Genomic DNA, 12989 nt, shown 5'->3' with positions numbered 1-12989 from the left:
ACTATTTCCCCGCCTAAACAATTTGGCGTGGCACCTGTTACAAGAATGCGCAAACCACTCGCCTGGTTTTAGCAACAAACAAAACAACAAGAAAAAAATGTACAAGACGCTTGGGTGTCGAACACGTACACATAGTTGGGAGAAAATAAATTCGCTTCACGCCAAAGGGCTCACGTTGGTGCCCATCGTCTCTAACTCTCCTCCTCATCAATTACAGCGCGCTTACGCAACGATTTACGAATGCTAAGACACCCATCACTGAGCGGATAGCAGCTCCCGTGCTTGAGCTGAGAAGAAACGCTCGCGTGTGCATCCCCTCCGGCCCTTCTCTCTCTGAAAGGAAGAAAAAGAAAGGCAACATTCGCGGACGTGGAGAGTGCCGTCCCAGGCAGTAGCATTCAATTAGGAGAGACGGAGCGGCCGCTCCCAGTTTTCATTGCGCTGTCAGCCTGTATTTGTGTGCAGCCTTGTTGAAGGTACCGAACGGATCGTGGCGAAGTGAGTACGAACGCCACGTTTGCACGTATTCTTTCCTGTCCACCGACGGGGGCATTAAGCTCCACTCCAAACAGTCCTAAGTGTGCACAATATCCATAGGCACAGTGCAGCTCCTCCAGAAACAATTACCGCCGTATCACCGCAAACCTCAAGTGGCATGAGGCAGCTTCCTGTTGCATGCCATTATTGTAGAGTCTGATATCCTAGGATCATGGCCTCGCATACGATTAAAGGCGCATTACTTTGCAGCGCGACATATGCGAAAGCGCGAACAACTCGAAGGGGAATAAACAGTTGTGGGTTAGCGCAAGTCCCGTGTACCTTTCTGTGCTGTCCCATAAGTTGAGTCGTGATGTAATCTGCTTTTTCCGCTCTTCCCCTCCTTTCCTTTTTTTTTCTTGTGATTCTTTTATTTTTTGACGACAAGTGGTGGCCTTGAATAGTACTCAGCCAGTATCCTTAACAGGTTAAGAGTACCTTTGCACAAGCCAATAGGAAACAAGAATTCACAACGCACCCAAGACGATAGTATCAGGGAATCGGTGCTGGTTTATGGGGTTTAACTATGTTTAACGTCCCAAAGCGACTCAGGCTATGAGAGACGCCGTAGTGGAGGGCTCCGGAAATTTCGACCACCTGGGGTTTCGACCATCGGCGAACACTCTCACAGGCTTTGCTCATAAAGTTAGCGGATTATCGCGCATTTGTAGCTTCGTGAGATCCCAACTTCAGGTACTACGGAGCTCCTTGAGAGAGATAATCCTTATGCCTCTCTTAGGTTTTTATATGGAAATAAAAAACTGAGATCACAGCGGCGACCCGCACTGGAGCAATGCGAAAGCAAAACGTCCGCAGGCTATAACGACGTCCGTGGCTTTTCTGACGCCCATGTAGTAGATCGACCACCATGACTATTTTGACGTCTAAGTGAATTTTTTCGCGCTTTATTAGTTATCTAATTACACCTCATCAACCAGATTTTTCCCACGGCAACGTTTTATGTCACGCTGTCTATTGCAATCACACTTTTACGCATTTATCTTAAGGGAACGATGTAGTCGTGCGGACAAAATCGCGGACACATTTTGCTGACGCGACAGAGCCGTACAATGGCCAAGTATTAATAATAAACGAGAAAAAAGGATTCAGGGATAAGGATAATCAGAATGCGGTCCCACTGTGCCATTGCTTTCGGGCCCGCACTAAACTTGTACCCTACAGCCCTTCTCTCTAAGCATGCGCAGAGCTGCACAGATTTGTGCAGAGACAGGAGTACGCACTAATCAGACGGGAAGAAAAAATAGCGGATGCCAAAGCCGCACGGTTAATTAACATTCCTGGATGCCCCGGCGCGGCCGGGACGGACAGCCGTTCGAAGCCGCCATCTTTCTTCCAAACATCCTGACCACGTGCGGCGAATTATTAGAGCGCCACCCACCCGCTCTACGCCTACAACCAGAGCGGAGGCGCAACGGAGGGCTTTGGTCTTCCTCTTTTTTTTAGTAATCTTTGAAAATGTCTGAGGAAGGGTGTAGGTGACACACAGCGTGCGTGGAGAGGGCGTATGATGGACGTACGAGAAAATAGGAAACGGTCCGAGACCTCAAGTCGTGCCGAAGTAAGAACAAGACAGGCACTCTTCTTTTAATTGCGTGGCTGCGTAGGGCTTCGCGTGGCGTTGACACGGGGGGCGTCCCCTCGGTGCGGCTACGGGGTTCGAGAGTGAGGTGCGGTCGAGTTAGAATGGCGTGGAAATGTGTTAGGAGTGGAGCTACGAATATCCACAGGTCAATTCGTTTCGAAGAAGAACGCCAGGGGACTCTGGCATGGCGTTAAGTGAAGGCGAAAGGGTATCAATCGCGCAGTGCTGTCTTTAGTTGTTTCGACGTTTTCTCTAGGCTCCCGTGACCAACTGAAAGAAACATGAATCAGTTTTCTCTTCGGTTCATACCTTGACGTCTTCTAAGCTGACGCCCCTCTACCCCCCCCCCCCCCCCCCCCCCCCCCCAAAGAAAGAAGAAAAAGTCTCGTCGTGGCATCAGTTGCTGCACATAATGACTCTCTCCCTTTAAGCTTGCCAAGGGTGTCCAGAATCAGTTCTAGACTGTAAAAATTGCTAACAACTGATAGACTACACAGCCCGTGAGCATGACTATCACGTATGATAATGGTGGAGACAAATTTAACATCTTAAATGAGGCATTGCTTCTCCGAGAATTAAAGGTTACAAGCCTAATTAGAAGTCAGACTTTTCGACTTGCTACGGAATTAAATGGCAGAGGCAGTGATATAGCTGTCCCCTACTAAGCCCCCTCCCGTTAGCTTGATCGTGCACTACAAGGCTTACATTAGCCAAGCCCCCCGTGAGCACATAACCACGCAGGGCGCACTCTCGAAAATGCGCCTCTCCGTGAGTGAGATTCTTTTTGACCAACACATGAACACGAGAGTTCTCTGTCAAAACGCATTACGCTGCGAATGTCGTTTACTCCCGCAAAAGCCCCCTGCGCGCCGATCACCGTATACCTGTCCAACATTCGTCGGCGAGAATTTTGAAAACTTCAAAACTGTAAGACACTGGTATAGACATACTGAAGGTGATGGTCCATTCTTTCGACGCGTAGAAAAATCTTTCTTTTATAGTGTTTCCGTCGCTCGCACAGAACAGTTAAGACTACCATAGAAAACCAATGGGGAATGCTTTTAACGTCCCAAAGCAACTCAGGTTATGAGGGACGCCGTAGTGAAGGGCTCCGGAAATTTCGACCACCTGGGGTTTTTACCATGCACTGACATCGCACAGTACACGAGCCTCTAGAATTTCGCCTCCCTCGAAATACGACCGCCGCTGCCAGGATCGAACCCGCGTCTTTCGACTCAGCAGCCGAGCGCCATAGCCACTGAGCCACCGCGGCGGCCCCGGCAAGCGATTAACGGGAGTCACAATCCAGCCGCGATTCCTATTCCACCACGTCGCGCCATCTCTCGGCTTCTCACGCCTTTCATCTTCCCTTTCCAAGGTAACCCCGAAACCAGCATCAAAGCTCGCCACCACCTTCCGAAAAAAGACGACGACCCGCACACACACACCACTGTATATAAACACGTGGGAAAAGCGCACGAGCTTAGAAAGAGACTCGCCCTGGGGCCGGAGATGCACGATGGCCAAATGACGGGTTGCATAGCACGCACGGGGAGCGAGTCACCGAGCGCAAAAGGCAGCCCCGAAAGCGCTTCCCTGCGGCGCCAACCCAGCCGCCGTCATCGTCGCTGGCGTATTAACGGCGACGAGGCACGCAAGCGTCTTCATCCGTACTCTGCTTTGCGCGAAGCTCTCTTTCGCACGGTCACTGGGCGAGTGAAGACTCGCGAGAACGTCCCGTAGGATCGCCATAGGCGCCCCTGCCGGTGGTTTTACAAACAAATCTGCTCTTGAAGAGCGTAGTGGAGTTTAGAAAACGGGTACGCCTAGCTCGTTTATAAATATGTAATTAGGATGAACCTGATGGGAAGATAGCACCAATTACTCTCACACGGTGATGTAAATTTTCCGGCCAGAAGGTGACGGTTTACCAGACAAAGGATTGGATACTTGTGCATTTCAAAATTTCAGCAGGAATGCAATGCAAGCGTCGGAGTCGCTGACTGTGCACGGTCTTTGCAGCAGAGTATTGTTCTTTTCCAGTTGAAGTTTCTAACTCACTCAACAGTAAACTTTGTTGCACTGTGGGCGTTTGTCTTAAATGGATGTAGCTTTGCAATACCAAGGAGTATATACCAATGCGCAAAATGGATGTAGCCTTACAATAATAGGGAGTGTACACAAAAGCGCAGCCCCACGGCTACAAAGGAAAGCTATACAGTTTTCTCAGAAACTTCGTAGTTGAAGAAAAATTCGTCCTGGTCCGGGGTTCGAGTCCCAGACCATCGCCTGTCCGGGGCAGTTGCTCTAAGAACTCAGCTGTCCCGGCTAGCTCAACTGGAAGAGCAAATGCCCCGGAGGGGCCGCGGTTCCGCGTTCGAATCTCGGACCAGGACGAATTTTTCTTCAACTACGAAGTTTCTACGAAAGCTGTATAGCTTTTCTTTGTAGAAGTATCGCTGCGCTTGGATGGATGCCAATGAGCAATTACTCTCCTATTGCAAACCTTCTCGACATTGGGCGATCCCCCTAAACGTTGGACAAGCCTTGCAATAACTTTGGTTTGGTTTATTGGGGTTTAACGTCCCAAAGCGACTGAGGCTATGAGAGACGCCGTAGTGAAGGGCTCCAGAAATTTCGACCACCTGGGGTTCTTTAACGTGCACTGACATCGCACAGCACACGGGCCTCTAGAATTTCGAATTCAAGAAATTCAGCCGCCGCGGCCGGGATCGAACCCGCGTCTTTCGGGTCAGCAGCCGAGCGCCGTAACCACTGAGCCACCCCGGCGGGGCTCCAATAACTTTGTTCCTGAGACTGCTGTGTCATGACATCTCCGCCTTTCGTTAAACTGCAATTATGTTGAGCCGAAACCTTTAGGCTAGCTGCCCCTTCCTGATTGCTGGCCTCGAGACGAACCACTGTCCCCTGTTTAGTTCTCATCAAATACAACCACTTACCCGACCATCTTTCTCCATCCTAGAATGCCTAGCGCTAACCCAACCAGACAACTAACTAGCTCTGGTGCAGTAAGCTTATGGGCGTCCTGGACACTCATTTTGCGACATTTTGTAATGTGGGCTCTCCTCTTATTTCTACTGTCAGGAGTTCAAGTAGGTCCTCTGGAAACGCAAACTCTGTCATCACGATCCCCAATACCTTCCGCTTAGCACCATGGGCGGCGGTACGCTCTTCAGAGCACAATGCAACAAGTGGCACATCCACAAGAGCACCCGCTCTCCGTTCTTGCATGTTCCGAAGCACAGCACTGAACATGCAAGGAGCAAGGGCACATGGGAAACGACACCCCACCTTCTCTCTTTTGATTTAACGTGCGTGAATGGAGCCCGCATAGCCAGACCAAACGGCCACCGTAACCTGCTTCATGGAGCAAAATGTCCCAGGGACAGGGACAATCACGACAAGGTATACGATGCCAATTGGAACGTTGTGCATTCCAGAAAACACCCACCAATCATATGTCGCTGCAAAAACAAACTAAAGGTGCACGTGATTGGACACAACACACCAACAATAGAATGTAGTACCTACACCCACAACAGATAAGTTCGTCTCTATAGTAAACCGCACGGCCAAGGTGCTCAACAACTGTCGCATTAAGATGCTGATCAGTGAAACTCTGTGCGGTCATACGTGGCCTAACGTACGCTTCCCTTCCCGCATTATACCACACCTTTCCTCTGCATCACACCTATCCGGGATCCTCATGCCAATGTATTCCATGCCGATGATGACCGCATTTGCCCAGGCGAAGACGAGTCCTCTAGTTCGAACGGTGGTAAGTGGGTATGAGCTGTCCTCCCGCCGGTTGTTCAGTTTATCTGTGGTGCTAAACCTGGTTCAAGTGCGCCATTCGTTGTAAATGTGGGGCGGATGGTGGACAACTGAGAGGATGCATCAGAATGGTCCATAGGGGGAAGAGATCCCTTCCTTCGGCCCTGAGAAGACCGAAAAGCCTGAGAGCATTAAATACGAAGATGGGCCCGTTTCGGACTTCCTGACATAATACTGAGGCGCTATAACACCAAGGTTCCTTTTTGTTTTGATATCTTGACCGCCATTTACAGTATGCACGTTATCGGGAAGCAGAGCTAATATCTGGATTCCAGATGGTGACAGCAGCAGTGCTCTGATGACTCCTATAGGCGATTGCGTGCATGGCGACGTAGACCTGCCAGGTCACAGATCTGTGCCTTATATTCCAGATCTTAACTAACATCTAAGTGTAGCTACGGTGGAGCAGCTGCCGTTAGAGTAACCGCATGGCTAATTCCACCAATAGCTTCAACAACCTCAACTCATTCAACTACCACTGCCACTTCGTTGTAGAAGCCTAGAGGTGAAGGATGATTTTGCACTTATCCATGCCATGTAGACACCAATACACTTTACACAAACGAAGCCAAGGCGCTCAACTGCTGTATTTTCATGTTTGTTCCTTCCTTCAGTGATACGAGCCATAGCGATGCCACTCGATGCAAACGATGCAACGCGCATTTCAAACGTTCCGAGCGCACTTCGTATGAGGTCACCTCGTCGACAACCACTCCGCCGCGCGAGCTAGTCCCACACTGCCTCTACGTACACGTCTTGTCGGCGTGGGACTAAACCCCTTTCCTGTAAGGCAGCACGCAGGCATGCAGCCGTTGATCAGGGCCGACCCATCGGGCCCGAAGCAGGCATCCTATACAGATCAGTCCCTCCGTATCGTACGCACAAGCAGGCCATTCTGGTTAACCTCCTCGCGTTTCCTCTTCAGACACTAACAGACACAAACCGTGTGCATATAGTAGCGACAGACAACGGAGCTCGCGACCCTGAGGAATATAAAGGTGGCAAGGGGGAGGTGGGAAAGGGGTTTGCTATGCATGGCCGCGCTAATTGGTCGTCGTCCCCCCTCCGGGATCGACCCGGTTTGCATGCCCGGTGGCCATCATCGGGCCCAACAGTGCAGCCGAGGTTGGGGGGAGCTCGTTTCACCACCCGCTTATGGCTTCGCTGGCGCTGGCCTGTGCTCGTTGGCCGTGCGTGCATGTGAGTGCGTGTGTGAGTGCAGCAGTGTATTATTCTGGAGTGCGTGCGTACGGGCCGTTCAAGGCCCCGAAGATCGGCTGGCTGTCGGGCCATGCTACTTGTAGCTGGATGAATTCTGTGCAGTGCAATATAAAGTCACAGCTGTGACTGTTGCGTTTGTACGATTAGGAGAGAGGTAGATGCAAAGCGCCCCATTTTGCGAAGCGTTCGTTGGTGGAACACCGTAACGCTAAAAAATATATTAACTGAAATGCAAATAACAAATCTCTGTGGTTCACTACAGAGAAAGAGATGACTTCAGGGAACGGTATGATATGAGTATGAAGCGCGAAACAGTCCTGTCAACTGAACGACTCAAAAGCTAGCGCGTTAGTTAACACTCCACTAAAAAGGCCCGAAGAGAGATCGAATACTTCAACAAGGTCATAATCCTGCCCGGCGTCTTGCATAAATGCAAAACACGTAATAAGGTTGAATGAACTAAATAAACAACGTCGCTAGCAGCTAAGGAGGCTCGGACTTGAGCTGAAAAATAAAAGTTCTCTCTCTCTCTCTCAGCTGACCCTGAAATACAGGGAAAATTTTATACGCCCAAGGTCACACCGAGAGCAGTGCCCATCCGTACACGCCCTAGACTGTTCCTGGTACGCTTCTACGACTCTTTTCTCAATTTTTTCTTTCCTCTAGGCTCGTTCCCACAACAGATGGCACTTCCGAGGTGTCCACAAAGGATGAGACACCTACCGCTCCTTTCTTTTCGACACAACCTAACCTAACACGTCCTAATCTAACACGCAAGCGCAGGCTCTACCGCTCGCAAGCCCTCCCTGCCCTCGTACAGCACTGCGCGCAATTAGCCTTCGGACGCGATAAACACTGAACGCCTCATTTAGTGACCATGGAGGCAATCGAATACTCGTTTTCATTCCTTTTGCTTTCCTCGCTTCTTCGCCAGTGACGTCGCCGCCCCCCTGAGGCGGTTCTTGGGTCATTTATGAGCACTCGCATTGTTTCGGCTCTAACGGCGTCCTGGGTCACCTTGTCGCCTCCCAGCGGCGATCTTGATTCCTCTCTCGAAAGAGCGCTGTTTCATTTTTCATTTATGTTTTTGTTTCCCGATTTGCACTTCTTCGTACTTTTCCTCCTTCAGTCCTTAGCGCGCGCTAAGGAACAGGATGGACAGTTCTTAGCCCCTTTCTTAGCCCGCACTGTTTCTGGGCGCTACCAGGAATACATAACGACTGCGGGGAACTTCCCTTTTGCTGCGTCCCATTGGGGGTAGGGGCTGGTGTGACCAGGAACGCGTTCAATGACGCGTACCGAACAAGGCCACTAATGCTCACAGATTTTGCATGGTTGCGCCAGTGTAGAAAACGTGGACACGATTCAAGCGACAAGAAAACTTGCGATTGAATTTTTACTGCCACACTCCAGACGTCTATTCTCTTCCAAGAACTTTTAAAAAAAATTAAGAAGAGGTTTGGTTTGGTTTGGTTTATGGGGTTTAACGTCCCAAAGCGACTAAGGCTATGAGAGACGCCGCAGTGGAGGGCTCCGGAAATTTCGACCACCTGGGGTTCTTTAACGTGCCCTGACATCGCACAGCACACGGGCCTCTAGAATTTCGCCTTCAAGAAATTCAGCCGCCGCGGCCGGGATCGAACCCGCGTCTTTCGGGTAAAAAAAAATTAAGAATAAAAGAAGCAAAAATAAGAGAAGTAATAAGAAATTAAGAATAAAGTGGCGACGTGAAACATAAGACACCGGATAAATTTGTTAAAGGACCGTTCAAAAAAGCAGTATGTTCCCGCGCATGAGCATTCGCTCCAAACTTTCGTGCTGTCTGTACTGTTTTCTGAAAATTGCACTTTTATCTTCTTTAGTGTTTTCTGCAATAGCGAAACCACGGGAGAATTTATGACAAACAAAACTTGAAGCGCTATTAAAGCCACTAGGTACACTCTAAACACGAATACGTTTAAATGGGATTGAAAAGGCTGTGAGTTGTCCTCTGCCGTTCTAGAGCTCAGCTTACTCACTTTTCACTCTTTTTTCTAGAGCGTAGTTATTAGAAGCAAGCTCAGAACTGTTCAGGGAGGCGTGAAAGCATCACAGGTGTCCCGTCTATATGCTCATATGTCCGCATATGTTTTATGGGGAAGCGAAATGAGCAGTAACTGTCTCACTCCTCGGTGGACACCTCAACCACGCCGTGACGAAAGGGATGAGGCAGGGTGTTCATAGGGAAGAGGCGCATTAATGGAGGGCTCCGGATTAATTTCCACCGACTGGGAAGTTCACTAACGTGCGCTTACACCGCACAGAACACGAATGGGTTTTCACACCAGTCTCCATCGAAATGACGCCGTCTTGGCCGGGATACCTTCCGATGTCCCCGTGCTCTGTAGCCGAAAGCCACGAGCATTGTGCCACTACGCCGCGAAGGTGCTTCCCAACACGACGGCGTAACAACAGAAATTTTAAAACCAATGGGAAGTTGATTTTTTCGCCTCACAAGAAAAGAAGTTCCGGAAAAGTAACTAGCAGAACACGTGCAGAAAGGAGTAGAAATAGTAAAATCAAACAAATCGTTGTTTAAAGACCTGGATATCTTTCAGAATTGAACAAACGAGAACATACGTGCGGTGCCGCGGGTAAAAGAGAAAGATGTCTCCTATGTGCTTTCGTGGCATCGAATACTATATATCTCTTATACGTTTCATGTTAAATATGCTTTGCTTTTATACACTTGTTATATATGTGTTCTATGCATAAGTGCTTGTCCTGCTGTTTTGCAGTCCGTGTAAATGTCAGGGGGTTGACTGGACGCTAAATACACCGGCAAGAACAGAAGACTTCCAATTGTACAAGCTTACGATGATGTTCAGCATCTAGAGGTGCCGAGATAAAGCTTATTACCCAGGAACTCCTTTCCACAAAGTATTACTGAAACTACTTAGAAACTTCCAAATCAAGTTATGCGTTGGCATATACTCAATGCATTTCTTGGATTCTCTTCGACAAAAAAAAAAAACAAAAAAACAGGCATTTCATGGTTTTCGCGAAAAAAAAAACAGTCTAGGAGAAGAGGAAAGATCTTCCCCGTTCCCCTCAAACCCGCGCTGTTCCAGCATTTATTTTTTTCGTTAAAAACGGCTCTTCACAAAAGAAGAACGTTTTCCTCGCCCGATAATCTACCGACCTTATCGGGCTTCTCACACCAACGCACGATAAACAGTAAGTTCGGCGCAACCTGAGCCTTTGCTTTCAGCCTAACGGTGCGGAACCCGTCCCGCGTACAAGCCCGAACGACGTCTTGCATTCGAGACTTGCAGTCACCCGAGCCGCCTTCGGATATCCCCCGGAAAATTCTGCTTACTGCCACGCTCATTCCATGAAGATCTAGGAAATGCTTGCTGCTTTCACGAGCGCTGGTAATTTCCTTTAGCGTGCAGACGTGATTGCAGAATAGCTGCTTGACGATACTCGCAATGTTGCAAAACGAATGGCTACATCTCTTAAAGTCAAAAGCTGTCCTCGCGTTAATTGAAGTTAGTCTAGAGAGGAAAATTCACTCTTATCTAAGATGCACAGGATGGCAGGCAAAATGAGGCGATACTTAGTTCTCTCCGAATGGCATTTGTAATTCGTACCGCGAAGGCTAGCATCTGTAATATGCAACTAAAAGACAAGCCAGCTAGTGCGTTTGCAGTAACCAGGCACGTTCAGAGTAGCCGTAGGTTTTCCTATGAAATACCGGCGCTCAACAACAAGCGGTAGCAAAAAAAAAAAAAAAAAAACTTTTGCAATGATGTAGTGCCAAAATGCAACGGGCAACTCCTATTTGGCCTTGGGGCTACACAATGTGCTTATTCAGTCTGTCAACCTGCCTGTGATCGATGCGATAAGAACAATGCAAGAATAAATGGTGAATCATGAACACGTGCGAAAGGAAGCACTTGGAAACCACCGCGTGAAGTCCTCAAAAAAAAAAGAACGGGGTTGAAAAATTCGCTGTAGACAGCTCAACGTTTCTAAACATACATGTGTGTCGTAGCGCACGCATATTGTGTTGCATGGGGATAACACAGTCTCGCCGATGTTCCGGGATGAGAGAGAATTGTAAACAATTGCTGGATCCCCTGTTCTTCCTCGTGAAACGTATACCTGCTTTCATTGCCAAAGCTGTGGGCGCTAAGTTATGTGTTCTCAAAATGAAAGCCAGACACACACATGTAGACAAGAAACGAGCCAACAATGTCAGTGAAGTAAGAACAATCGAGCAAAGGAACAGCTGGATTGAAGCAGTCAACATCAATCTTCATTCTATTTCCAAAGTTAGCGATATAATGTCGTCTTTACTCGGAACAATTATAGCCTATCGCTAAGGGAGCATTCCAACCCGAACTACAAAAAACAAACCACTCGTCCGAAATCTGACAGGAAGAGAATCGGCTATTTTGCTTCTTCGTTTTCTAGCACGCAGGCAGTCTCATTTGCTGCTGCAATTAATCTGACGTGAAGGACACACCTGCCTTCTCAGCCGATCTCTCATCTAATGCCACGCAAACCGTCTGCAACAGATGTTTCGCGGAAATGACAGCCAGAGGCGCTCCCCGCGTACGCGCTAAAAGAGAGAGAGAGAGAAAAGAAGAATGAAGTGTGGCACCAACCTTTTCCGGTGTTCCACGGTGCTTGTCGTTGCCTTGCCAAAACCTCCGGTCGTAGCCACGGATGTAGCCTATCTGGCTACGCACGAAGTCGAATCCAGGGTTCCACACCAGTGATCCGTAGCCGAACACCCAGATGCCAGACGACGAGCCCATCGCGAATTGACACGCGTACGGAAAAGCGCAGCCCCTTCTTCTAGCCTTCTGGAACGGCCGTCGGACGCACCGCGGGGACTGAAAGCCGCCAATTTAGCCGAGGGCGTATGCTAATCGATTACCCTTCATCGATACGACGCAAAAACTGTCGATATGGCCAATCTGAAAGCGCCGTTCAACGTGGAAACCGGAGCAGACGCCGGGCGGCCAGCCATCGGGAGCAGACGACGCGCTGGCGAGGGGCGGACAAACCGGTGCGGGGGCGCTGCGGAGCGATGCCTAGAGCCAATGGCAGGGCTCGAAATGAGTCACGTGATTATTTTTTCCCGTCGGCTGACGCAAGGCGTTGGGCAACTTGCGCACGAGCCCGCGCTGAGCTCAGCTCTCGGCTTCTGCTCGCTTTGAATGTCGCTGCGACGGCCTAGCCCTCCGTGACTTCTTTTTCTTTTACTCGGAAACCGTTGCTCGCGGCGTTGGGCTGGGTCGTCGGCGCTCTCCAGACATTTCTACTACCCACACAGAAGAGCCGAGCCCAAACGCTTCCGTTTTATTTTATCTGCACGGGCAAGGAGGCGGTTTCCGTTATTTCTTCCCTTTTCTTCCTTCAGTTTTTGCGCGTCTTGTGTGGCGGCTGAGGTTAAGGTCAGTGGCACCGCGTTGACGTCGCCGCGGATTCGTGACGTGCGGCGCGATTCTTTAGGGCAGTCGATGCCAAGTCTATGCAAATGAGGAGGGTTAATGTTCAGAATCAAAACAAGCTGCTCTTAAAGATTTTCTGAACGTGCGACAAAAGGACACGTGCGTGATGAGTGTTTGTCTCTGAGCGCATTTTTGTCAACGCTTTGCCGTGACGTCATCTCAAGAGGTGCTGTCGACGGTTGCCCGGTTGCTGCCTAAACATTGCAGCGTTGTTGCTTACGTTGCTGAAAGATGGCCAAAGTTGTGAAACCTGGCGGCAGCGCCATCTG

At 49.4% G+C, this 12989-nt stretch overlaps 1 protein-coding gene across 2 annotated transcripts in view; it reads right to left on the bottom strand.

The window, feature by feature from the left end:
- Positions 1-12340, bottom strand: part of LOC149330766 (glutathione-specific gamma-glutamylcyclotransferase 1-like) — a 33129-nt gene extending 20789 nt beyond the window's left edge. For both annotated transcript variants that reach the window (XM_089561425.1, XM_089561424.1), the window contains exon 1: positions 11869-12340. In XM_089561425.1, coding sequence (XP_089417551.1) covers positions 11869-12021 — 153 coding nt within the window. In that variant the 5' untranslated portion in view covers positions 12022-12340. The remainder of the gene's footprint in view (positions 1-11868) is intronic.
- Between the last annotated feature and the right edge of the window lie 649 nt (positions 12341-12989).

The sequence above is a fragment of the Amblyomma mixtum genome, chromosome 9, assembly GCF_055824585.1.
Source record: "Amblyomma mixtum isolate Tamu chromosome 9, ASM5582458v1, whole genome shotgun sequence".
In the NCBI taxonomy this organism is placed as follows: Eukaryota; Metazoa; Arthropoda; class Arachnida; order Ixodida; family Ixodidae; genus Amblyomma; species Amblyomma mixtum.
This window is presented reverse-complemented; position numbering and strand designations above follow the sequence as displayed.